Below are 23,877 nucleotides of genomic sequence, written 5' to 3' on the forward strand. Positions count from 1 at the left end.
TTGACTTGCAAGGTGAATTTATTACTAACAAAATCAGAGGATAATGAGAAGTAAAACAAACCCTTAAAACACCATTTTTCTCCTCCGCCCCTCCTTCCTTCCCAGTAACAGTGCAGGGACACAGGGCATGGGGGTTGTGGTCAGTTCATCACCAAGATTTTCTTTTGCTGCTCTGGGAGAGGAGTCCCTCTCCTGTGAGACTGTGAGGTCCCTCCCACGGGAGACAGTTCACTGTGAACTCCTCCAACATGAGTCCACTCTCCCGAGCAGCAGTCCTACTGCACCTCCTGCAATGTCAATTCCTCTCCACAGGCAAAGAGTTCTTCCAAAGCTGCTGCAACGTGGGTCTCTCTTCCCACGGGGCACAGTCCCCCAAGGACAGGCTGCTCCAGCCTGGAAGCAGGGCCCCACTCTCCACCGGGACTCCCACCGGATCACAGCCTCCTCCAGACATCCACCTGCTGTGGCGTGGGCATGGCCCCACGGGCTGTGGGTGGATCTCTGCATCCCCCGTGCATCCCCATGGGCTGTGGGTGGATCTCTGCATCCCCCATGGATCCCCACGGGCTGCAGGGGCTCAGCTGCTTCACCATGGCCTGCAGAGGAATCTCAGCCCCAGTGCCTGGAGCCCCTCCTGCTCCTCCTCCTCCACTGACCTTGGTGTCTCCATGTTGTTCCCCCTCACATGTTCTCACCCCCTCCTCTTCTCTGAGGAAAAACTGTGTGCCTTTGTTTTGATTTTCTTCTGAAATGTCATCACAGAGGCGTTTCCAGCCTCTCTAATTGGCCCAGCTTTGGCCAGCAGCGTGTCCATCCTCACAGACATCAGGGACTGGCTCTGCTGGACACGGTGGAAGCTTCCAGCAGCTTCTCACAGAAGCCACCTCTGTGGCCCCTGCTACCAAAAACCAGGCAGTGCAAAACCAGTACAGGAGTCACTGGGGAGAAAAGCTCTGATTGAGTAAAAACCACTTTGTGCATTTTCTGATTGGCTTCAAAGTGTTGTGGTCTCTGCACATCTCTATGGCAACTGCAGAGTCATCACCACCACACCCTCTGACTGGCCAGAGGCTGCTCTGGAGTGGGAGCTGGGGGCAGTCAGGACACTCCCTCTGTCAAACGTGGGACCCCCACAAGCTGCCTAAAACCACCCAAACTGGGAGTCACAGCTTTTCCTCAGACAGCAGTGGAACCACGGGGTCACCCCAACCTCCCAGAATGAGGCAGGGGGCCCACAAGCCATTTATATCTCCCATAAAATGGTGGAAAGCAGCAGGATCTCCCCAAAATTGGTGTCTCCTCACCGTCACAAAATGAGGAGGGGATGTCAGCTTCCTGAATTTAGCAGGAAAACTCCAAAAGCCATTTAGAACCTGCAAAAGTGGGAAAAAGTAGGAGCATCTTCCCCAAAATGGCCTCAACATTTCCCTCCCTGTGGTGCTCACTCCAAGTGCTGGAAGCATATGTCCTCCCCTACCTCCCTATGTCGCCTCCTCAAGACTGGGGAGTACCCAAAAACCCAAACCCCCTCAGAGATACAGGATACCCAGAAAGGAGATTCCCCCTGGCCTCATCATCCCCAACCTTCAGCTCTTCATTCCAAACCCCTGCCCCCAGCCCAATGCCCACCACCCCCCACCACACCCCTCCTAATCCATCCCAACCCTCTGAAATGCTCATCTGACCCCTCCTGGGGATTCTGAGAGGGCTATAGGATCAAGTAATTTTGGAATTGCAATGAGACATTTTGAGGCTGCACTGAACCTTTCTCAGTAGGGTTCAATGGTTTTGAGGTGATGGATTGAGGCCTCTCATCTTCTGGAATGTGAAGTGAATGGAGAAAACTCTTCCATATCCCTTCAGAACCCCCAAATCCTCCCAAACATCACATTCACAGGTACCTGAGAAGATCCAGAACAATAGGGAGACCACCAACCAGGTGTCTTCCCAGTGTGGGTCATGGGGAATGTAGGTGACCAGGTCTCTCACCAATGTGGGTGCTCTGATGGGGGATGGAGCTGGAGCAGGGCGTGAAGTTCTTCCTGCACTGGAGACACTCACAGGGCTTCCCTTACCGGTGCCTCTGTTGGTGCCTGGTCAAGGCTGAGCTCTGTGAGAAGCTCTTCCCACACTGGGGACACTCATGGGGCCTCTTGGCAGTGTGTGTGCGCCGGTGCATGATGAGGGTGGAGTTGTACTTGAAGCCCTTCCCGCAGTCGGGGCAGTGGAAGGGCCTCTCCTCTGTGTGTGTGCGCTGGTGTACAAGGAGCTGGGTGCTGATCCGAAACCCCTTCCCACACTCGGAACACTTGTAGGGCCTCTCCCTACTGTGGATCCTTTGGTGGCTCATGAGATTGGCTCTCTGTCTGAAGCCCTTCCCACATTCCTCACACTCATAGGGCCTTTCCCCATCGTGGATGTTCTGGTGCTGGATCAGGTGTTCCCTCTGTCTGAAGCTCTTCCCACATTCCCCACACTCATAGGGCCGTTCCCCAGTGTGGATCCTCTGGTGGCAGATCAGGTGCTCCCTCCGGCTGAAGCTCATCCCACATTCCTCACACTCGTGGGGCCTCTCCCCAGTGTGGATTTGCTGGTGTCTGATGAGGGTGGAGTTTCGTCTGAAGCCCTTCCCGCAGTCGGGGCAGCGGAAGGGCCTCTCATCCGTGTGCGTGCGCTGGTGCACGAGGAGATGGGAGCTGGTGGGAAACCTCTTCCTGCATTTATCACACTCGTAGGGCCTCTCCCCAGTGTGGATCCTCTGGTGGGCAATCACGTGGGAGCTGACTCTGAAGCTCTTCCCACATTCCCCACACTCATAGGGCCTCTTGCCAGTATGGATCATCTGGTGACAGATCAGGTGGGAGCTGACTCTGAAGCTCTTCCCACATTCCTCACACTCATAGGGTCGTTCCCCAGTGTGGATCCTCTGGTGGCTGATCAGGCTGGACCTCTTGCTGAAGCTCTTCCCACACTCAGAGCACTTGTGGGGCTTCTCCCCATCAGGAAGCTTCTCATGCTCCACCAGCTCTGAGCTCTGGCTCCATCTCTGGCCGCCTTCCTGGCACAGGCTGGGTCTTTCCTCCTCACATCCCCCTGATCTGCCTTTGCAGACCCTCCTCCTGAGGGATCTCCGGGGATTTTCCTCCCTAGTGGATTCCTGTGCCATGGAGCCGTTCCAAACGGCCTCTCCCACGAGGTTCTGCTGCGGGGATTTGTCCTCCCTGCTCTCCATGCTCAGCTCCTTGTCTGGGGAGGAAGGACAAGGAGAGGATGGGATTTGCCTCCGTGCCACAGGGAAGGGGAAGGAGATCCCCTCAGACCATCCCCGGCAGGACGGCGTCGGCAGTGGGACTGTCCTGCAGCCAGGGCCAGGCTGGGCTGGGAGATGGAGCAGGGGAGAGGGGGAAAGGGGCAGTGACTTCCTCCTCACCTGCCTGGGAGTCCTGGGGCATCTTCCTCTTCCTCGCAGCCTCCTCCTTCATCCAGTCAAGGTTTGGGAATGGGAAATCCTAGTCAGGAGGGAAAACAAGGGATAGGCATGTTCAGTTTGAAGGTTCCTCTGCCCAAGTCCATCTCCGGGCATCTGGCCTTCATAAAAACCTCCCTTCATAAATGGCAGCAACTGGAACCCCACTGGATGATCATGGCAGCAGCTATGCCCATGCTGGGGTCATACTGGGATCCTACTGGAACTGACTGGCATCATACTGGGAGTGACTGCAGTAGTACTGGGAGTATCTGAGGGTGACTGGGATCATACTGGAATCAGACTGGGAGTGACTGGAAGCAACTGGGCCCTTACAGGGACTGACAGGGAATCAGTCTGGGCATGACTGGAAGAATACTGGGGGTGTGATATAATAATAGTGACTAGGGTCATACTGGGGGTGACTGGAACCATACTGGGCTCACACTGGGAGTCACAAGGAGTCACTCTGGGCATGACTGGAATTATACTGGGAGTATCAGGGAGTGACTGGGGTCATACTGGCACTAACTGGAACCATACTGGGGATGACTCGGTGCCACGCATCATACTGGGAGTGACTGGGATTGTAGTCAGTGACTGGGACCATACTGGGAGTGCCTTTCGGTCTGTCGTGGTTGCGGGGGAGGTGAATTTTTCCAGGGGGATGTGGGCAGTCCAATCAGTAATCAGCTTTTCTGCTGGCACCTGGATTAGTCACTCGGAGGTTTGGACACGCCTCTGAGGACACAAAGAGTTAAAAGCAGGACCCCAAGGGGGTTCGGCCTCTTTTTGGATCCCGGTTTCAGCAGAGAGACGTGTCAGGCCTCCTTCCCCTGCCCAGCCACGAGGCTGGGTGGGGGAGGGGGAAACACGTGGTCGGGCTCAGGTAAGCCGGAGCCCCGGGGGGGAGAAGAGAGTGGACCAGACTGGAACTGAGCTGCCCCAGCCAGGATGGAGGGGTGGAAAACTGTGGAAGTGCCTTCTGTGTGTGCTCACCCCCTCTTCCCCCCAAACTCCGGGAGAAGGTGCCCAGTCACGTGGGAGTTGAGGAGCCTGAGAGTGCCTGAGCCTGCAGCACCCTGCCGAGAAAAAACTGTTAACCCTTGCTTGGCAGAAAGAAACTTTTCTTAGACATTGATTCTCATGACTGGTGGTTTCGGAGGAGAGAGGGAAGCGGCCTGAGACCGAGATGATAAAGCATGATTGGAAGGAACCCGATGGGCAAAGAATGAGAGGAGTAGCCTTCTGAGCGGGACTTCTCTTGCATAATGTCAGCCATAGACTGAACTTAAGTCTCTTTTGAACATAAACTGCATTTTGGGTGGATGCAGCTGCCCTGCTTTTGCTACAGTGACTGGCACTTGAAGAGTGGAGCGAGCAGCGAAGAGAGGGGGAGGGTGAGGTGGCGCCCTCTGCCCTCAGGGCAGACCTGCTCCTGGAACCCCGGCCCCTGGGTAAAAAGGGGAGAGCTCAGCATGCAGCATCCTTAAAAAGCCCTGTATGTAGTTTTGGCCTATGAGACAGCGGTGAGAGCGCTGGACATAGGAAAAAGAGAGAGTCACCCTGGCAGACTTCTCTGGGCGGTGCCACGGGTGACATGGGAACACATAAGGAGTAGACCTGTGTGTTCTGGAGAACAGTCTGTGGTGCCAGAGAGACTCCTCTCTCCCTTGCTGAATTGAAGATTAGTTTGTTTTTGAGTGGTGATTGTTTGATCTAAAACCCAAAGGTTGGTCTGTGAAGAGTGATGTGTGGGGAGGTAGAAACTGGGAGAAGAAATGTTTTAAGAAGTTTTTATTTCTGTCTCTGTGTGTGTTTAAGAGTATTTCTGTCCCTGTTCTTATGTAATGTAATAAAGTTTTGGTGGTTTTTTTTGTTTTCAAGATTTAAGCCTGCTCTGCTCTGTTCCTGATCACATCCCACAGTAGCTGTTAGGGAAAAAAAACAAAAAACATATTCATGGGTGCATTAACATCTGGCCAGTGCCAACCCATGACAGGGTCCCACTGGGATCATCCTGGGAGCCACTGGGATTACAGTGGGTGTGAATGGATCCTAACTGGGGGTTACTGGCAGCTCCTGGGCCCATGCTGGGAGGAAAATTTGGACACTTTGGGAGCAACTGGGATCCACTCTAACATTCTGGAACCATGCTGAGGGAACTGAGATGACATCTGGGATCATACTGGGAGCAACTGTGACCACACTTCGGGCAACTGCCAGAAACTGGGAGTGTGATGGAGGTAAGTGGGACTAACTGGGAAAGACTGGGATCATTCTCAGGTAACTAGAGCCCTACTGGGGCAACTGGGAGTGACTGGGAATGACTATGAACATGTTGAGGGCAACTGGGAGTGTCTGGAACCATACTGGGGGGACTGCAACAACACTGGGAACAGCCAGGTCCATGCTGGGAATCACTGGGACCACTCTAAGGGCAACTGGGAGTGACCGGATCTACACTGGGGGCAACTGGGCATGACTGAAACCATGCCCAGAGGGAGTGGGACTATTCTAGGGGCAACTGGGACCATACTGGGAGAACTGGGAACACGTGGGTCAATGTTAGGGAGAACTGGGATGACACTGATGGTGATGGGAATCATACTTGGATTGACTGGGAGTGGCTTTGAACAACTGGGATCATCCTGAGAACAGCTGGGAGTGACTGGGAGCATGCTGGGGGTGAGTGGGATACACTGGGAGAGACAGGGATCATACTGGAGGCTACTGGGGTCATGCTGGCATTGACAGGGAGCAACTGGGATCACACTGGGGGCACTGGCATCAGACTGGGAGTGGACTGGAGTTAGACTGCAAGTGACTGGGATCATACTGGGAGTAGCTACAATCATACTGGGATTAGTGTCAATGGATCCTGACTGGGGGTTACTGGGAGTAACCAGGGCCATGCTGGCAGCCAGCTGGGGACACACTGGGAGAAACTGGGAGCAACTGGGGGCAAGCGAACCATGCTGAGGTAACTAGGAGTGCCTGGGAATGATAATGAGAATGTTCAGGGCAACTGGGATATACTGGGAGTGTCTGAGACCATAGGGGTGGTGACTGGGACCAAACTGGGAGTGACTGGGAATGTTTTGGGGGGGAACTGGGTGCAAGTGTGAGTGACTAGGGCTCTGCTGGGAGACACTGGCATCAGACTGGACTCATACGAGGATCATTCTGGGAGTGACTAGGACTATGCTAGGGGCAACTAGAAGAACTGGGAACATACAGAACCAAAGTTGTGTTGGACAAGTTATCAGTTTCGAAATTTTTGTATACCTTTAGTCAAGGGGTTTTGTTTGCCTTTGCCTGGGGAAAAAGACCTTTAAGTTTCTTTCCAGGCATTGTTCCAGCAGGTAGGGTCTACTGAACTCAACGTTTTAACAGACTGGGAGTAGACGGGAGATCAAGGGCCATCAGCGCCCATTAATGGAACATCAATGCCCACCCAAGAACATCTACCCCAGACTGTGCCTCTGGCAGAGTTGGAGACATCTCCTCTGGACAAGACTGATAAGAAATTCAATGGAGGAAGATGTCATTAACATCAAAAACGAACCAACAGGCTTCCAATAGCAGACCAAAACCTACAAACTTAGTATTTGCAACTTAGGACCAGTGAACAGTGACCCCGTTTGTTTCCATGAGTTTTGGCTGTATAAAAGATCTGAAAAATCTCCTAAAAACAGTGTGGCATGGAATGATTCTCTTGGCACACCCAGGTTATGTGTGGATGAGATGATTTTGGTGGTACATCCTGGCAAGAACAACATCCATGCCAGATAATACAGTAATGCCTTGACTCTGTAACTTTAAAAATGTTATTGGAGGGGTTTTGGTTTTTCTTCTGCAATTTCAGGCACAGTGGGAGGGACTGGGTGAAACTGGGACCGTGCTGGGAGCAAATTATATCATAAGAGGGAGTAACTGGGCTCATACTGGGAAATGCAATTAACAGAACATGGAGCCCTGAGTCCCTTTCCCAGCACTTGCACCCCCAAACCCCTTTCCCGCCCATCCCGTCCCTCCAGCCCCAGCAACCCCCGCCGGGTCCCTGCAAACCCAGGGGTTCCCTCCCTCTCGGGGTCCCCGTTTTGCAGTTCTGGGGCTCTCCTCTCTCCGGGGTCCCGCTCAGGGAAGCTGCGGCTCTCCCGGGGCTCCCCAAACCCGGTGTCCCCCGGCCCCTCCGCTCCCCACGTGGCCCCGGCAGAGCTCGGAGGGCCCGGCCCGGGAAGCCCAACCCCCACCGCGGGGGGACCCGCATTCCCCCGACCCCCAACGGGGCTCTGCCGCCACCGGGACACCCCAAAAACACCTCCCGGGAGCCCCCGATGTCCCCCAAAGGGGCATCTGCGCCTCGGCTTTGGAGCCCTGCAAACCCCACACATCCAGCCCCTCAAACAAAACCCCAAACCCAGGGACGCCCTTGAGACATTTGAGGCGGGCTCCTCCTCCCCGGGCACCTGCGGGATGGAGGCGATGGTCCCTGGGCGTGCTGCGGGTTCAGGGAGCGCTGGAGCCGCCTCTGCCTCCTCTGCCCTTCTCCTCCTGCTCCCTGCTGCTGCTCCGCCTCTTCCTCCCTCCCTCCTCCTCCTCCCCCGTTCCCAACCCCAAACTGTGGGGGCGGGGTCAGGGAAAGGGCGGGAACTGTGAGGGAAGGGGCGGGGCCAAGGGAACGCGCGGTAAAGAGCGTAATAAAGAGCTCGCTTCGGCTTAACATCACCCAAAATGGGCTTAAAATTGTTCAAAGGTTCCTAAAGTCCACCCTGAATCCTATGAGGTTTGACCTCAGATCACCCAAACAGGTCGAAAATCTGTACAAAGTGACATAAAATCACGGAAAGGGGCCTAAAATCCACCCTAAATCCACATGGTTTGGCCTCAAACTATACAAATGGGGTTAAAATCAGCCAATGGCGTATAAAATTCCAACCAAAAGAGCCTAAAATTAACCAAACTGGTTTAAAACTCACATAAAATGGCCTCAAATCACTCTTAAATCTCACAAATCTGTAAAATCAACACTAAAAGTGCTGGTTTGGCTTAAAATCACCTAAAGGGACCTAAAGTCCACCCTAAACCCCAAAAGATTTGAGCTAAAATCACCCAAACAATTCTAAACCCCACTCAAATGGGCCTCAAATCATCCAAAAGGATCTAAAATCCACCTTGAAACCCAGGTTATCCAATAATCACCCCAATGGGACTAAACCCCACCAGATTTGGTCTAAAATCATCCTAAGGTGCCTAAAATCCACCCTAACCCTGTGCAGTTTGGCCTAAAATCATCCAAACTGGCCTAAAATCTCTGGGACCGGGACTGAGACCAAGACCACGATCAGCACCAGAACCGGCACCAGCACCAAGACTGAGACCGACACCGGATCTGAGACTGGCACTGAGAGCGGCGCCGCTCTGGGACCGGCACCGAGACCAAGACTGGGACCAGAACCGACACCACAACAGAGACCGGCACTGCACTGGCACCAGGACTAGGACCGAGACCGTAACCAGCACCAGAACTGGCACTGGGACCAAGACTGAGACCAAGACCAACACCGGAACCAGCACCGAGACTGGCACCGCCCAGGGACTGGGACCGAGACTGAGACTGGCACTGGGAGCACTGCGGGACCAAGAGCGGCACCGGTACCGGCACTGGAACCGGGATCGTGCTGAGACCAAGACTGAGACTGGGACTGGTAAAAATAGCTCAAAAGTCACCAAAATTGCCCCTAAAGAGTCCAAAAATATACGAAAAGTGACAGAAAATGGCAGCAAAATCGCCAAAAAATGACTGAAAACTGACAAGAATTACCCCAAAATTAAAAATTTGGCTCAAAATGACATGAAATGGCCCAAAAAGTGATCAAAAATTGTCCCAAATGTCCCTAAAATGGCAGAAAGATGCCCAAAATTACTCAGTATGACAGAAAACGCCACAAAAGAGGCCAAAAATGACCCAGAAGTGACCAAAAATGACCCTAAAGTGACAGAAAATGCCCCAAAATGCCGCCAGATCAGGGAGAGCCCTGAGGGACACAGAATTACCCAAAAATCGTAAAAATCCCACAAAAATGTCATTAAAAAGCAAAATTCTAAATAAAAAAATCTGAAAAAAACTGCAAAATGTCTCAAAAAAGAAAAAGATCCTGAAAATGCCTCCAAAAATTCCAGTTATATTTCCAAAATTTCCCAGACTACCCATAATTTCCACAATTCCTAAAAGTTCCCAAAAAATTCCCCCAAACACCAACAAAATCCAACGAGAATATTAAAAAAAACGCCACCAAAAACCATAAACTGCTAAAATGCCCAGAAATATAAAAAAAAAATCCCGCCACAATCCCACAAAAATCCCCAAAGATCCCCCAACCCTCTGTAATTCCCAAATTCCCCCAAAATTCCCAGCATTCCCTACACTTGCCCTTGATGAAGTGGTGCAGAAGGCAGGACTTGTCGGTGCTGCCGATCACCAAGAACTTGAAGAGGAAGTCTGGGAAAAAAAAGCTCAAAATTCCCACGTTTGGACCCAAATTTACCAAGATTTCCCACGTTTGGATCCAAAAGTCCCCCCAAATACCCTATAGAGAAACCAAAATTCCATAGTTTGGACCCAAATTTCCCAAAAATTCCCTTTTGAGACCCCAAATTCCAATGTTTGGGCCCAAAATTCCTCCCAGATTCCCTATAGAGAGCCCCAAATTCCTAAGTTTGGACCCAAATTTCCAAAAACTTCCCTTTGGGGTCCCCAAAATCTCAAATTTGGACCCAAATTTCCCAAATATTCACATTCAGGACCCCAAATTCCAAAGTTTGGACCCAAAATTCCCTCCAAATTCCTTCTAGAGAGCCAAAAATTCCCAAAAAAATCCTCTTTGGGATCCCAAATTCCAAATTTTGACCCAAAATTCAAAAAAATGCCCTTTTGGGACCCCAAATTCCCCAATAGTGATCCCGAGTCCCTCCAGATCCCCCTGGACCCTCTACAGGCTCACCCAGACCCCTATAGAGCCCCTATATACCCTGCCAGACCCTCCCAGGTCCCCCATAGAGGCCCCCAAAGCCCCAATAGAGACCCCCAAATCCTCCACAGAGATTCCCAGATCCCCTAGAGAGACCTCCAGAGCCTCCCCAAATCCCCTCTGGAGACCCCCACATGCCCTATAGAGACCCTCGGACCCCCTGAAATCCATCATAGAGACATCCAGATCCTCTAAAGATGCCCCTGACCCCCTATAGACACCCCCAAATCCGCTACAGAGACCCCCCAGATCCCCCATAGACCCTCCCCCATACAGACCCCAGAATCCCCTATAGACTCCCCCTTAGAGAGACCCCCAGATCCCCTATAGGGACCCCTAAGCCCCCCGGACCTTCTACGGATCCCCCATAGATCCCCTACAGCCCCCTCAGACTCCCTTTAGATACCCCCAGACCCCCCAAATCCCCCATAGCGACCCACAGACACCCCCAGACTTTCCTGAACCCGCTACAGGCTCCCGCAGACCCCTATAGACCCACCCAATCCCCCCAAAGGCCACCCAGATTCCCCCAAATCCTCTATAGAGATCCCCAGACCCCATTTAAGGACCCCCAGACCCCCTTGAGGAACCCCTCCGGACACTCTATAGACTCCCTAGCCCCCTTTAGGGACCCCCAGACCGCCATAATCCCCTACAGACCTGCCAAATCCCCTATAGACTCCCCCCCAAATTCCCCAAAGAGACCCCTAGGTTCCCCCAGACCCCTAGAGATCCTCTATAGACCCTCTATAGATCCACCTTTGCCCCACCGTAGGCGTCGGACACGCTGGAGCCGCGTCGGAGGACCAGAAGCAAAAATGGCGGCGCCCTGACGAGACACCTCCGGGTAATCTGCGCATGCACCTCAGGGAACGCGCCAGCAGATGGGGGCATTCAAGGGAAAAGAGAGGCGTGGCCACAGAGAGGGCAGGGAAGGAATGAAACGAGGCGCGGTCAGAGAAAGGGCGGGAACTGTGAGGGGAAAGGGGCGGGGTCAGAAAAAGGGCGGGAACTGTGAGGGGAAAGGGGCGGGGTCAGAGAAAGGGCGGGAACTGTGAGGGGAAAGGGGCGTGGCCAGCGGGACTCACAGTCCTAAAAGGGCCTGGTTTGACCTAAAATCACGCAAAGTGCCCGAAAATCGTCCAAAGGGGCCTAAAATCCACCCGAAAATGGATCACATTTGGCTTCAAATCACTCAAAGAGGTCTAAAATCCCCTCAGTGTTCACTAAAACCACCCAAAGAGCTTAAAATCTTCCCTAAATCCACATGCTTTGGCCTAAAATATGACAAATGGGGTAAAAATTAAACAAAGGGGTCTAAAATACAACCAAAGGGTCCTAAAATTGTGCAGATTGCTTCGAAGCCCTCACAAAAGGGCAGAAAATCACTTTTAAGAATCCTAAACTGGCATAACACCTACCCTGGAAGTACCTGCAGTGGCCTAAAAACACTCAAATTGTGCACAACCCCACCTAAATGGGCCTAAAATCAGCCAAAGGGATCTAAAACCCACCTTGAACCTGCCCAGTTGGGCCTAAAATCACCCAAATAGCTCTAAAGTCTGCAGGACCAGGACCGAGACCAAGATCAGCATCAGAACTGGCACCAGCACCAAGACTGAGACTGACACAGAACCCAGACTGGCACTGCAGAGGCACCGGGACTGAGACCGAGAGCAGGACTGAAACCAGAACTAGAACTGGAACTGGGAACAAGACCAGCACTGGAACCGGGACCAAGACCAGCACTGGAACCGGCACCAAGACTGGCACCACTCCGGGACTGGGACGGAGACTGAGACTGGTACTGGGAGCACTCCGGGACCAAGACTGGCACTGGCACTGGGAGTGGAACGACTCTGAGAGTGAGAGAGTGAGAGTGAGAGTGAAAGAGTGAGAGTGAAAGTGAGAGAGTGAGACTCAGACCCAGACCCAGACCAAGATGGAAACACAGACTGAGACCAGAACTGAAACTGGAACTGGCACCAGCACCAAGACTGGCACCGCTCCACGACCAAGACTGAGACCGAGGCTGGAACCGGCACCAGGAACGCCGCATTCACTCCAGGCAGTTTTGGGCATGACCTGTTCAGGACTCAGAGGGACCCTCGGGGACGGAGAGACTGGGAGGGAGCCCTGGGCCGGCCGGGACTGCCTCGGTTGGAATCGTTCCAGTGCAGCCATCCCGGTCCATATGATCCCAGTCTGTGTGCTTCTGATCCAGATGGTGCCAGCCTGTGAAATCCCAGCCCATGTGATCCCAATCTGCGCAATCCCAGTTTGTCCAATCCCAGTCTGTGCAACCCCAGTTTGTCCAATCCCAGTCTGTAGAATCCCGGTCTGTATAATCCCGGTTTGTCCAATCCCAGTCTGTGCAACCACTGTCTGTCCAATCCCAGTCTGACCAACCCCAGTCTGTCCAATCCCAACCCAGACAATCCCAGCCCTACAAGGTCCCAGTTGCATCATCCCAGTCTGGATGCTCCTGATCCAGATGGTCCTGCTCTGTGCAGTCCCAGGCTGGAGGATCCCAGTCCATGTGAGCCCAGCCCACAGGATCCCCGTCTGAATGCTCCTGCATGGCACACACTGCAAGGCTCTGGAATTCCAGTTCCCAGCAAGGAAAAGATCTTCCTGCCCTTGAAGGCAAAGCTCTGAAGAAGGGGCCGAAAGCCAAGGGCAGCAAGATCCTCCAGGGACATTTCACTGCCAGCCTCCAGAACTTCATCCATGCTTGTTGCAGCTCCTGCACTGGGAATTCAGTCAGAGCAGGGTCTTTGATGGGAGCTGCCCTGGCTGAAGGGAGACACTGAGAGTCAAAGAGAGCAGGCAGAGAGAGGCAGCAGAGAAAGGAGTACACCAACACAATCAGCTGAGAAGGTGGCACTGTGAAAACAGAACTGACACTGACTGAAAATGAATGGGACAGAAATGAAGAACTCTCAAAGTCTAATTTACTATCAAAACACATCCCACCCAGCCAGCCCCACACAATCCCGATCCCACCGCTCCAAATTTGGATGCCACTTCTCCCAGTCTCATTCTAACCTCATCTCACCCTGGTGGCTGTGGAATCAAGTAACTTTGGAGTGGGACTGAGTTTTTCTGAGGTGGGAACAAGCCATTTTGAGGAGCGATTGAGCCCTTTTGGGTTAAAAATGAGTTGTTCTCAGTGGGACTGGATCAGTTTTGTGGTGACAGATGGATCCCTCTTGGATTCTTGAGTGCAATGAGAGGGAGAAGAGAAAAAAATGAAGGCCAAAACAAAAGGATAACCACCCAGGTGTCTTCCCATCATGAATCATAGGGAACGTGGGTCACCAGGGCTCTGCCCAACCTGAGTCCTCAAGTGGGGGATTGAGCTGAGCAGCACATGAAGCTCTTCCTGCACTAGGGGCACTTGCAGCGCCTTCCCTTACTGGTGGCTCTGTTGGTGTCTGGTCAAGCTTGAGCTCCTGGAGAAGCTCTTCCCACACTTTGGACACTTGAATGGCCTTTCCCCAGTGTGGATGCGCCGGTGGATGATGAGGGTGCAGTTCTGTGTGAAGCCCTTCCCACAGTCGGGGCAGTGGAAGGGCCTCTCATCCGTGTGAATCTGCTGGTGCAGGAGGAGATGGGAGCTGGTGGAAAACCTCTTCCCACACTCGGAACACTCGTAGGGCTTCTCCCCAGTGTGGATTTTTTGGTGGACAATCAGGTTGGCGCTGTGCTTGAAGCCCTTCCCACATTCCCTACACTTGTAGGGCCTTTCCCCAGTGTGGATGTTCTGGTGCTGGATCAGGTGTTTCCTCTGTCTGAAGCTCTTCCCACACTCTGCACACTCGTAGGGCCGTTCCCCAGTGTGGGTCCTCTGATGGCAGATCAGGTTGGAGCTGCATCTGAAGCTCATCCCACATTCCTTACAATTGTAGGGTCTCTCCCCGGTGTGGATGCGCCGGTGCTTCGTGAGGGTGGAGTTTTGCTTGAAGCCCTTCCCACACTCGGGGCAGCGGAAGGGCCTCTCCTCTGTGTGTGTGCGCTGGTGCAGGAGGAGACTGGAGCTGGTCTGAAACCTCTTCCTGCATTTATCACACTCGTAGGGCCTCTCCCCAGTGTGGATGCGCCGGTGCCTGTCGAGTGTGCAGTTCCTCTTGAAGCCCTTCCCGCAGTCGGGGCAGCGGAAGGGCCTCTCCTCTGTGTGAATCTGCTGATGCCTAAGGAGATCGGAGCTGGTCTGAAACCTCTTCCTGCATTTATCACACTCGTAGGGCCTCTCTCCAGTGTGGATCCTCTGGTGGGCACTCAGGGCAGAGCTCTGTCTGAAGCGCTTCCCACATTCCCGACACTCGTAGGGCCTCTCCCCACTGTGGATCATCTGGTGCTTTATCAGTTCAGAGCTCGTCTTGAAGCTCTTCCTACATTCCCCACACTCGTAGGGTCTCTCCCCAGTGTGGATCCTCTTGTGCTGGACCAGGTGGGTGCTGTTCCTGAAGCTCTTCCCACATTCCGCACATGTGTAGGGTCGTTCCCCAGTGTGGATCCTCTGGTGGCAGATCAGGATAGACCTCTGGCTGAAACTCTTCCCACATTCCCCACACTTGTAGGGTCGTTCCCCAGTGTGGATCCTCTTGTGCCTGATCAGGCTGGACCTCAGGCTGAAGCTCTTCCCACACTCAGAGCACTTGCGGGGCTTCTCCCCATCAGGAAGCTGCTCATCCACCACCACCTCTGAGATCTGGCTCAATCTTCGGCCACCTTCCCGACACCGGGTGGGTCTTTCCTCCTCACATCCCCCCAGTCTGCCTTTCCAGACCCTCCTTGTGAGGGACCTCTGGGCCTTTTCCTCCCCGGTGGATTCCTGTGCTGTGGAGCCGCTCCAAACGGCCTCTCCCACGAGGTTCTGCTGCGGGGATTTGTCCTCCCTGCTCTCCATGCTCAGCTCCTTGTCTGGGGAGGAAGGACAAGGAGAGGATGGGATTTGCCTCCGTGCCACAGGGAAGGGGAAGGAGATCCCCTCAGTCCATCCCCGGCAGGATGGCGTCGGCAGCGTGGCTGTCCTGCAGCCGGGGCCAGGCTGGGCTGGGAGATGGAGCAGGGGAGAGGGGGAAAGGGGCAGTGACTTCCTCCTCACCTGCCTGGGAGTTCTGGGGCATCTTCCTCTTCCTTGCAGCTTCATCTTCCATCGGCCAGTGATTGGGAATGGGAAATCCTGGTTTGGGGTAAAAATGATACGTGAGTGCCTTCAGTTTGACAATCCGTCTCCGAACCAAGTCCATCTCTAGAAGTCACCGGGTATTTGGGGTCCATAAAAACCTCCCAAACACCAATATTCAGCCCTGAAAAAGCCTCCCAGCAGTTCCCTGTCTGTGCTCTCCTCTTTGGTGTTCAGGAGTTCCCCCTGTCCCAGCTCCTGGGGGTCACACTTTTATTGGGGGTGCCCCATCTTCTCGGTCCTCACCCTCCCCAGGCTGTGAGACTCCCAGGATCCTGAACAGCTCCCCTCTCTTCTGTCTCCCCATTTGTGGATGCTGGGGGGTTTCTGGGGTCCCAGGGTCCCTTCTCCCCTTATTCACTGCTTTGGGGTGCAGGGGGTCCAAGGAGTCCCCCCTGCCCCTCTCCAGGCTGTTGAGGGTCCCATGGATTGTGGTGCTCCCCCCTCTCTGGGCTCCCCACTTTGGGGTCCTGGGGGACACAGGGCTCTGCTCCTCCAGGCCGCCTCTGCTGGCAGCTGCCACTGGGACTCCTCAGTGTACCCCCAAGGGCAATTTTCAGCTCAGCTTTGGAGTTCTTCATTCTCAAAACATCTACCCCCAAAAACTACCAACTCAGGGACTCCCCAGGCTATCTGGGCTGAGCTCCCCCTCCCCCAGCACCTGCGGGATTGGGGGGTGATGATCCCACAGGTTGGGGAGGCTGCAAATGCAGGGAGCGCTTGGCCTCGTGGTTCTTTCTCCTTTTCTTGATCCTCCTTTGTCCCTCCTCCTCCTCTTTCTCTGGCTCCTCCTCTTCCATCCCTCATCCTCCTCTTGCCTAACCCCACCTCCTTCTCCTGCTTCCATCCATTCTCCTGCTCCTTCTTCATCCCTCCTCTTCCATCCCTGCTCCTCCTCCCCCAGGAGCAGCCACACCCTCGGTGCCCCGTTCCCAGCCCCTGGCAGCCCGCGGGAGCAGCGGGGATGGAGCCGGGACAGGTCGGGATGGGCAGCGCGGGGCTCTCGGCTGCTCCCACCCGCTGGGGGCGGGGGGAACCCGGCCCGGGGAAAAGGAGAGGGAAACTGGGGGCTGCACATCCAAACTGGGGCTTGCTGGGGACCCTGGCTGGGGACTTCCAGCCCTTGGGGCTCCTCTCGGGAGATCCGGGACGGGGGAACGCAGAGAGGGCTGGGGGATGCCAGGAGTGCAATCGCTGGGAGTGACTGGGCTGTACTGGGTAACTGGAACTGCCCTGGCTCAAGGGAGACACTGAGAGTCAAAGAGAGCAGGCAGAGAGAGGCAGCAGAGAAAGGAGTACACCAACACAATCAGCTGAGAAGGTGGCACTGTGAGAACAGAACTGACACTGACTGAAAATGAATGGGACAGAAATGAAGAACTCTCAATGTTTGATTTGCTATCAAAACACATCCTACCCACCCAGCCCCACACAATCCCAATCCCACCACTCCAAATTTAGATCCCACTTCTCTTGAGGTCCTTCCAACCCCATCTTATTAGAAATGAAAATCCATACTCCAATCTTTCATCAAAATTTTAGTTATTTATTAAAGTACATTCAGCAAAAAGCGAGCAAGCAGTGCTGGGTGCGCAGGGAGTCTGAGCTCCTCCGTCACACACCCCAAATGCGAGTTCTGCAAATATTTATTCCATCCCTTCATACAGATGCGTAAGCATTTCTCAGTACTTCTCAGTAGCCCTCTTCTTTCCCCTATTCCCCCTTGTGGTGCTTCTTGTCTTGCCATGCTGTGCAGGCTCTTTCTTGGTGGTCGTTCAGCTCTCTCTGACGGTCGTTGCTCTTCCTCATCCACTCTGCTGATCTTTAGGTTCTCACCCAATTTTGCCTCTATAAGCAGTTTACATGTTTGCTCAATTTGCCTGTCTATTGTTCACCATATTCCGTCCGTTTCCCCTCTGTGAGGGTCGGCCCAAAAACCCTTCGTTTGCCTCCCGACTGCCGCACAAGAACAAGGGGAGAAAGGGGGCTGAGACAATACAGAGCCCAGACCCAGCTCTCCTGGCCTGGTACGGGCTGAGGTGGAAACCTGCCAGAGTCCTGCAGGTGTGTTCACTGCTCCAGGGGAAGAACAATGGACCTGTCATGGGCACCTGGGCTGTGTTTGCCCTGAACTAACTGTGCTGTACCCACTGCCAAGGCCAGCCTGCCCCATGCCCTCACTGTGCCAGAAGACTGCACCGCTCATGAGGTTTGAAAAAGACCAAACAAGCTCCCCACAAAAAAGACCCTTTTGAGATCTCCCCAACGGACAGGAAGGATCTATCAGCGCACGCCACGAGGACTGCGAAGGCAGTCTATTGGTTCAGCGTCACGAGGACTCGCGTCTTCCATTGGTAGCTGTAACCTTCTCTTCTCTTCTCTTCTCTTCTCTTCTCTTCTCTTCTCTTCTCTTCTCTTCTCTTCTCTTCTCTTCTCTTCTCTTCTCTTCTCTCTCCTCTCCTCTCCTCTCCTCTCCTCTCCTCTCCTCTCCTCTCCTCTCCTCTCCTCTCCTCTCCTCTCCTCTCCTCTCCTCTCCTCTCCTCTCCTCTCCTCTCCTCTCCTCTCCTCTCCTCTCCTCTCTTTCCTTTTTTCCTCTATTGCACATTGTGCGTATTAATAAAAGATACATTCATTTTTGGTTAGGCTGCATTCTCTCTCCCTCTTTTTGCACTTTGAAGTCAAAACGAACCATCGCGACAATTAAACGGATCGTGACACCTTCTCAGTCCTTTCCGGCAGTTCCTCAGAATTCATCACTTTTATTCCATTGGTACAATCTCATCATTATATCTGTATTTTCTCTGACATGAATCACAGTCATAGCTCTCACAATCTCACCCTGGCAGCCGTGGAATTGAGGAAATTTGTCACGGGACTGAGTTTTTCTCAAGGTGGGAACAAGCCATTTTGAGGTAGGATTGAGCCCTTTTGGGTTAAAATTGACTTGTTCTCCGTTGGACTGGAGTGGATTGAGGTGACAGACACATCCCTTTTGGCTTCTGGTGCGCAAAGAGATGGAGAGGAGAAAAAATATGAAGGCAAAAACTAAAGAATAACCGGCCAGGTGTCTTCCCAACAAGGATCACAGGGAATGTGGGGCACCAGGGCTCTGCCCAACGTCACTCCTCCAGTAGGGGATGGAGTTGAAGCAGCGCACAAAGCTCTTCCCGCACTGGGAGAACTGGCAGGACATGCCTTACTGGTGCCTCCATTTGTGTTGGGTCAAGTTAGAGCTCTGGGAGAAGCTCTTCCCACACTGGGGACACTCGTAGGGCCTCTCCCCGGTATGGATGCGCCGGTGGATGATGAGGGTGCAGTTCTGTGTGAAGCCCTTCCCACAGTCGACGCAGCGGAAGGGCCTCTCATCCGTGTGAATGCGCTGGTGCACGAGGAGATTGGAGCTGGTCTGAAACCTCTTCCTGCATTTATCACACTCGTAGGGCCTCTCATCCGTGTGGATGCGCCGGTGCTTGAGGAGGTTGGAGTTGAGTTGAAAGCCCTTCCCACAGTCGGGGCAGCAGAAGGGCTTCTCCTCCGTGTGCATGCGCAGGTGCCGGCCAAGATTGGAGCTGGTCGGGAACGCCTTCCCGCATTTCTCACACTCGTAGGGCCTCTCCCCAGTGTGGATGCGTTGGTGGATGATGAGAGCGGAGTTGTGTGTGAACCCCTTCCCACAGTCGGGGCAGTGGAAGGGCCAATCCTCTGTGTGTGTCTGCTGATGCAGCAGGAGCTTGGTGCTGATCCGAAACCCCTTCCCACACTCGGAACACTTGTAGGGCCTCTCCCCAGTGTGGATCTTTTGGTGGAGGATCAGGTTGGTACGCTGCCTGAAGCTCTTCCCACATTCCCCACAAGTGTAGGGCCGTTCCCCAGTGTGGATCCTCTGGTGACGAATCAGGTGCTCCCTCTGTCTGAAGCTCTTCCCACATTCCCCACACTTGTAAGGTCGTTCCCCAGTGTGGATCCTCTGGTGGCGGATCAGGTATTCCCTCCAGCTGAAGCTCATCCCACATTCCTCACACTCGTGGGGCCTCTCCCCAGTGTGGATCCTCTGGTGCTTGATCAGCTTGGACCTCTTGCTGAAGCTCTTTTCACATCCAAAGCACTTGTGGGGCTTCTCCCCATCAGGAAGCTGCTCATGCTCCACCAGCTCTGAGCTCTGGCTCCATCTCTGGCCGCCTTCCCAGCACAGGGTGGGTCTTTCCTCCTCACATCCCCCTGATCTGCCTTTGCAGACCCTCCTCCTGAGGGATCTCTGGGGCTTTTCCTCCCCACTGGATTCCTGCACCGTGGAGCCGCTCAAAACGGCCTCTCCCATGAGGTTCTGCTGTGGGGATTTGTCCTCCCTGCTCTCCATGCTCAGCTCCTTGTCTGGGGACGGAAGGACAAGGGGAGGATGGGATTTGCCTCCGTGCCACAGGGAAGGGGAAGGAGATCTCTCCTCTGCTCGGTCCCTGCCCTCCCCAGGTTGCTGGGAGTGCTCTCCTCTTTCCGGGGTCCCTCTAAGGGAGGCCACGGCTCTCCCGGGGCTCCCCAAACCCGGTGTCCCCCCGGCCCCGCCGCTCCCGCGCGCTCCCCACGTGGCCCCGGCAGAGCTCGGTTGGCCCGGCCCGGGAAGCCCAACCCCCACCGCGGGGGGACCCGCATCCCCCCGACCCCCAACGGGGCTCTGCCGACACCGGGACACCCCAAAAACACCTCCCGGGGAGACCCCGATGTCCCCCCGAGGGGCATCTGCCCCTCGGCTTTGGAGCCCTACAAGCTCCAAACATCCCCCCCCCCAAAAAAACCCAAACCCAGGGACCCCCCGGGATATTTGGGGCGAGGTCCCCCTCCCCGGGCACCTGCGGGATGGGGGCGGTCCGCGGGGCTGCGAGTTCAGGGAGCGCTGGAGCCGCCTCTGCCTCCTCTGCCCTTCTCCTCCTGCTCCCTGCTGCCGCTCTGCCTCTTCCTCCCTTCTCCTCCTCCCCCGTTCCCAGCCCCGAACTGTGGGGGCGGGGTCAGAGAAAGGGCGGGAACTGTGAGGGGAAAGGGGCGTGGCCTGAAAGTCCTGAAAGGGCCCGGTTTGGCCTCGAATCACCAAAAATCCCCTCACTGTGGCCTTAAATCACCCTAAGGGCACTAAAATCCACCCTAAATCCACATGGTTTGGCCTTAAACCAGATAAATGGGGTTAAAATCAGCCAAAGGAGTACAAAATTTAACCAAAGGAGCCTAAAATTGGCCAAATTGGTTTAAAACCCACACAAATCAGCCTCTAATCACATTTAAGTCTCCCAATATCGTGTAAAATCAACACCGAAAATACCTGCTTTGGCTTACAATCACCCAAAGGCATGGAAAGTACCTCCTAAAACCCGACAGATTTGGCCTAAAATCACCCAAACTATGCTAAACCCCACCTAAATGGGCCTAGAATCATCCCAAAGGATCTAAAATCCACCTTGAAACTGCCCAGCTTATCTTAAAATCACTCAAATGGGATTAAACCCCAAAAGATTCGGCCTAAAATCAACCAAAGGGGCCTAAAATCCACAATAAAAGGCACAAAAACCCAGCCTAAACCCGCCCAGTATGGCCTACAGTCATCCAAATGGACCAAAAATCATCCAAAGGGATCTAAAATCCACCCTAAGTTTGCCCATTTTGGCCTAAAATCACCCAAACTGGCCTAAAATCTCTGCGATCAGAACTGAGACTGAGACCACGATCAGCACCAGAACCGGCACCAGCACCAAGACTGAGACCGACACCGGATCTGAGACTGGCACTGAGAGCGGCGCCGCTCTGGAACTGGCACCGAGACCAAGACTGGGACCAGAACCGACACCACAACAGAGACCGGCACTGCACTGGCACCAGGACTAGGACCGAGACCGTAACCGGCACCAGAACTGGCACTGGGACCAAGACTGAGACCAAGACCGGCACCGGAACCAGCACCGAGACTGGCACCGCCCAGGGACTGGGACCGAGACTGAGACTGGCACTGGGAGCACTGCGGGACCAAGAGCGGCACCGGTACCGGCACTGGGACTGTGACTGGAACTAGCAAAAATAGCTCAAAAGTCACCGAAAATGCCCCTAAAGAGCCCCAAAAATACCCAAAAAGTGACAGAAAATTCCCCAAGATGCTGCGGGATTGGGGAGAGCCTAGAGGGACAGAGAATTCCCAAAAATTAAAAAAAGTCCCCCCTAAATTGCATTGACAAGCAAAATTATATAAAACAAGAACTGAGAAAAGCCTCAAAATGGCTCAAAGAAGAAAAATAAACCTGAAAATGCTTCCAAAATTTCCAGTAATATTCCCAAAATTTCCCAGACTACCGTGAATTTCTCAAATTCCCAAAAATTCACAAAAAAATTCCCCCAAACACCAACAAAAACCACCCAGAAAATGAAAAAAATTACAAACAACCAAACCCTTAAAATTCCCAGAAATATATTAAAAATTCCCTAAAAAACTCCCAACTCTTCAGAATTCCCAAAATATTCCCCAAAGCCCCCAAATATCAGCAGAAAACACCCTAAAAAGTAAATAAAAAAAAAACCCACAAAAATTTTCTAAAAATACTTTAAAAATACCCCAAAGTCCCCCGAACCCCCCAGAATTCCCAAAATCCCTGAAAATTCCCAGAATTTCCTACACTTGCTTTCAATGAAGGGGTGCAGCAGGCAGGACTTGCCGGTTCCAGCCCTGCTGATAACCAAGGACTTGAAGAGGGAATGGGGGAAAAAATGCCCCAAATTCCCATGCTTGGACCCAAAATTCCCTCAGAATCCTCTTTAGAGAGCCCAAAGTTCCCAAGTTTGGTCCCAAACTTCCTGAAAAGTCCCTTAGGGAGCCCAAATTCCAAAGATTGGACCCAAAATCTCCTCTGGGGACTGCAAAACTCCCACAAATCCCCTCTAGAGATCACAAAATTCCCACGTTTGTACCCAAAATGCCCCAAATTCCTGCATTTGGACCCAAAATTCCTAAAACATCCCAGAAATTCCCAATAGAGGGCCCCAAAATTCAAACAATTTCCCAATAGAAAACCCAAAATTGCCCCATTTGAACCCAAGAATTCCCTGTACAGAGCCCAAAATTTCCCCCAAATTCCCTTGAAGTACCCCAAAATTCCCCTACAGAAATCCCAAAACACCCCAGACACCCCTGGACCCTCTATAGCTTACCCCAGACGCCTACAGAGCCCCTAGACCCTCCACAGACTCCCCTAAATCCCCCATAGAGACCCCCCCAAATCCCCCACAGAGACCCCCAGAGCCCCTATAGACCCCCCAGGCACCCCCCAAATCCCCCAGAGGGACCCCCAGATCCCCTAAAGACCCCCCAAAATTCCCTATAGAGACCTTCAGATCCCCTACAGGGCCCCCCGGACCCTACCCAAATCTATTATAGGGAACCCCAGGCCACCCTCGGCGCTATGTAGACCCCCCCATAGATCCCCTATAGACCCCTCAGACCCCCTTTAGTGAACCCCAGACCCCACCAGACCCCCCAGCCCCCTCCCAGGGATCCACAGACACCCCCAAAGCTCCCCCCACCCGCTACAGGCTTCCTCCGACCCCTATAGACCCCCCAACCAGCCAAAAGGCCACACAGACCCCCCAAATCCCCTATAGAAACCCCCAGACCCCATTCAGAGACGCCCAGAAACACGTTATGGACCTTTCCGGACCCTCTGTAGACTCCTCAGACCCCGACAGAGGCCCTTATAGCCCCCCCCCAGTCCCCTTTAGGGACCGCCAGAACGCCCTAAAACCCCAAAAGATCCCCAAAAATGCCCGCGCGCTCCCCACGTGGCCCCGGCAGAGCTCGGAGGGCCCAGCCCGGGAAGCCCAACCCCCACCGCGGGGGGACCCGCATCCCCCCGACCCCCAACGGGGCTCTGCCGCCACCGGGACACCCCAAAAACACCTCCCGGGAGCCCCCGATGTCCACCGAGGGGCATCTGCGCCTCGGCTTTGGAGCCCTGAAAGCTTCAGACATCCCCCCAAAAAACCCCAAACCCAGGGACCCCCCCGGGATATTTGGGGCGAGCTCCCCCTCCCCGGGCACCTGCGGGATGGGGGCGGTCCGGGGGGCTGCGAGTTCAGGGAGCGCTGGAGCCGCGCGGTTCCTGCGCTCGTTGTCTCCTCCCGCTCCCTCCTGCCGCTCCACCTCTTCCTCCCTCCCTCCC

General features: G+C 54.0%; 3 protein-coding genes across 7 annotated transcripts in view; 1 reads left to right on the forward strand and 2 right to left on the reverse strand.

The window, feature by feature from the left end:
* On the reverse strand, positions 1-23,876 carry LOC134562702 (zinc finger protein 850-like). 2 transcript variants are annotated; one of them, XM_063420213.1, is made up of 5 exons: positions 20,536-22,224; positions 18,958-20,062; position 17,038; positions 14,133-15,160; positions 1-2,960 (listed from the first exon to the last, which is right to left on the reverse strand). In XM_063420213.1, the coding sequence occupies exons 2-5, from the start codon at positions 20,046-20,048 to the stop codon at positions 2,072-2,074; spliced, it is 3,009 nt and encodes a 1,002-aa protein (XP_063276283.1). In that variant the 5' UTR covers positions 20,049-20,062; positions 20,536-22,224; the 3' UTR covers positions 1-2,071. The 2 variants fall into 2 exon arrangements, with proteins under 2 accessions (XP_063276283.1, XP_063276282.1); XM_063420212.1 differs by lacking the exons at positions 1-2,960; position 17,038; positions 18,958-20,062; positions 20,536-22,224 and adding exons at positions 15,611-15,688; positions 23,757-23,876 and having other exon boundaries at positions 11,498-15,426.
* LOC134562705 (zinc finger protein 239-like) overlaps positions 1-23,877 on the forward strand; it is a 281,290-nt gene that overhangs the window by 61,342 nt on the left and 196,071 nt on the right. The gene's annotated exons all lie outside the window — the stretch shown is intronic.
* Positions 3,177-23,877, reverse strand: part of LOC134562703 (zinc finger protein 883-like) — a 191,106-nt gene continuing 170,405 nt past the window's right edge. The window contains exons 3-5 of one of the 3 annotated variants that reach the window (XM_063420218.1): positions 4,466-7,938; positions 3,431-3,509; positions 3,193-3,246 (exon numbers count right to left, since the gene is read on the reverse strand). The gene's annotated coding sequence lies outside the window, so the exon portion shown is untranslated. Of the gene's footprint in view, positions 3,247-3,430; positions 7,939-23,877 lie in introns of all 3 variants that reach the window. The other 2 variants (XM_063420214.1, XM_063420221.1) reach the window with 2 other exon arrangements.

The sequence above is a fragment of the Prinia subflava genome, chromosome 30 (genome assembly GCF_021018805.1).
Source record: "Prinia subflava isolate CZ2003 ecotype Zambia chromosome 30, Cam_Psub_1.2, whole genome shotgun sequence".
Classification (NCBI taxonomy): domain Eukaryota; kingdom Metazoa; phylum Chordata; class Aves; order Passeriformes; family Cisticolidae; genus Prinia; species Prinia subflava.

What these genes read in the sequence shown, in the direction of transcription:
- LOC134562702 (XM_063420213.1), bottom strand. Translation starts at nt 20,048, where the DNA reads ATGGAGAGCAGGGAGGACAAATCCCCACAGCAGAACCTCATGGGAGAG. An exon ending in TGTTCCGAGTGTGGGAAGAG is followed by an intron (nt 2,961 to 14,132) that starts GTTTTCCACCAG and finishes GTGTGGGAAGAG; the next exon opens with CTTCAGCAAGAGGTCCAGCC.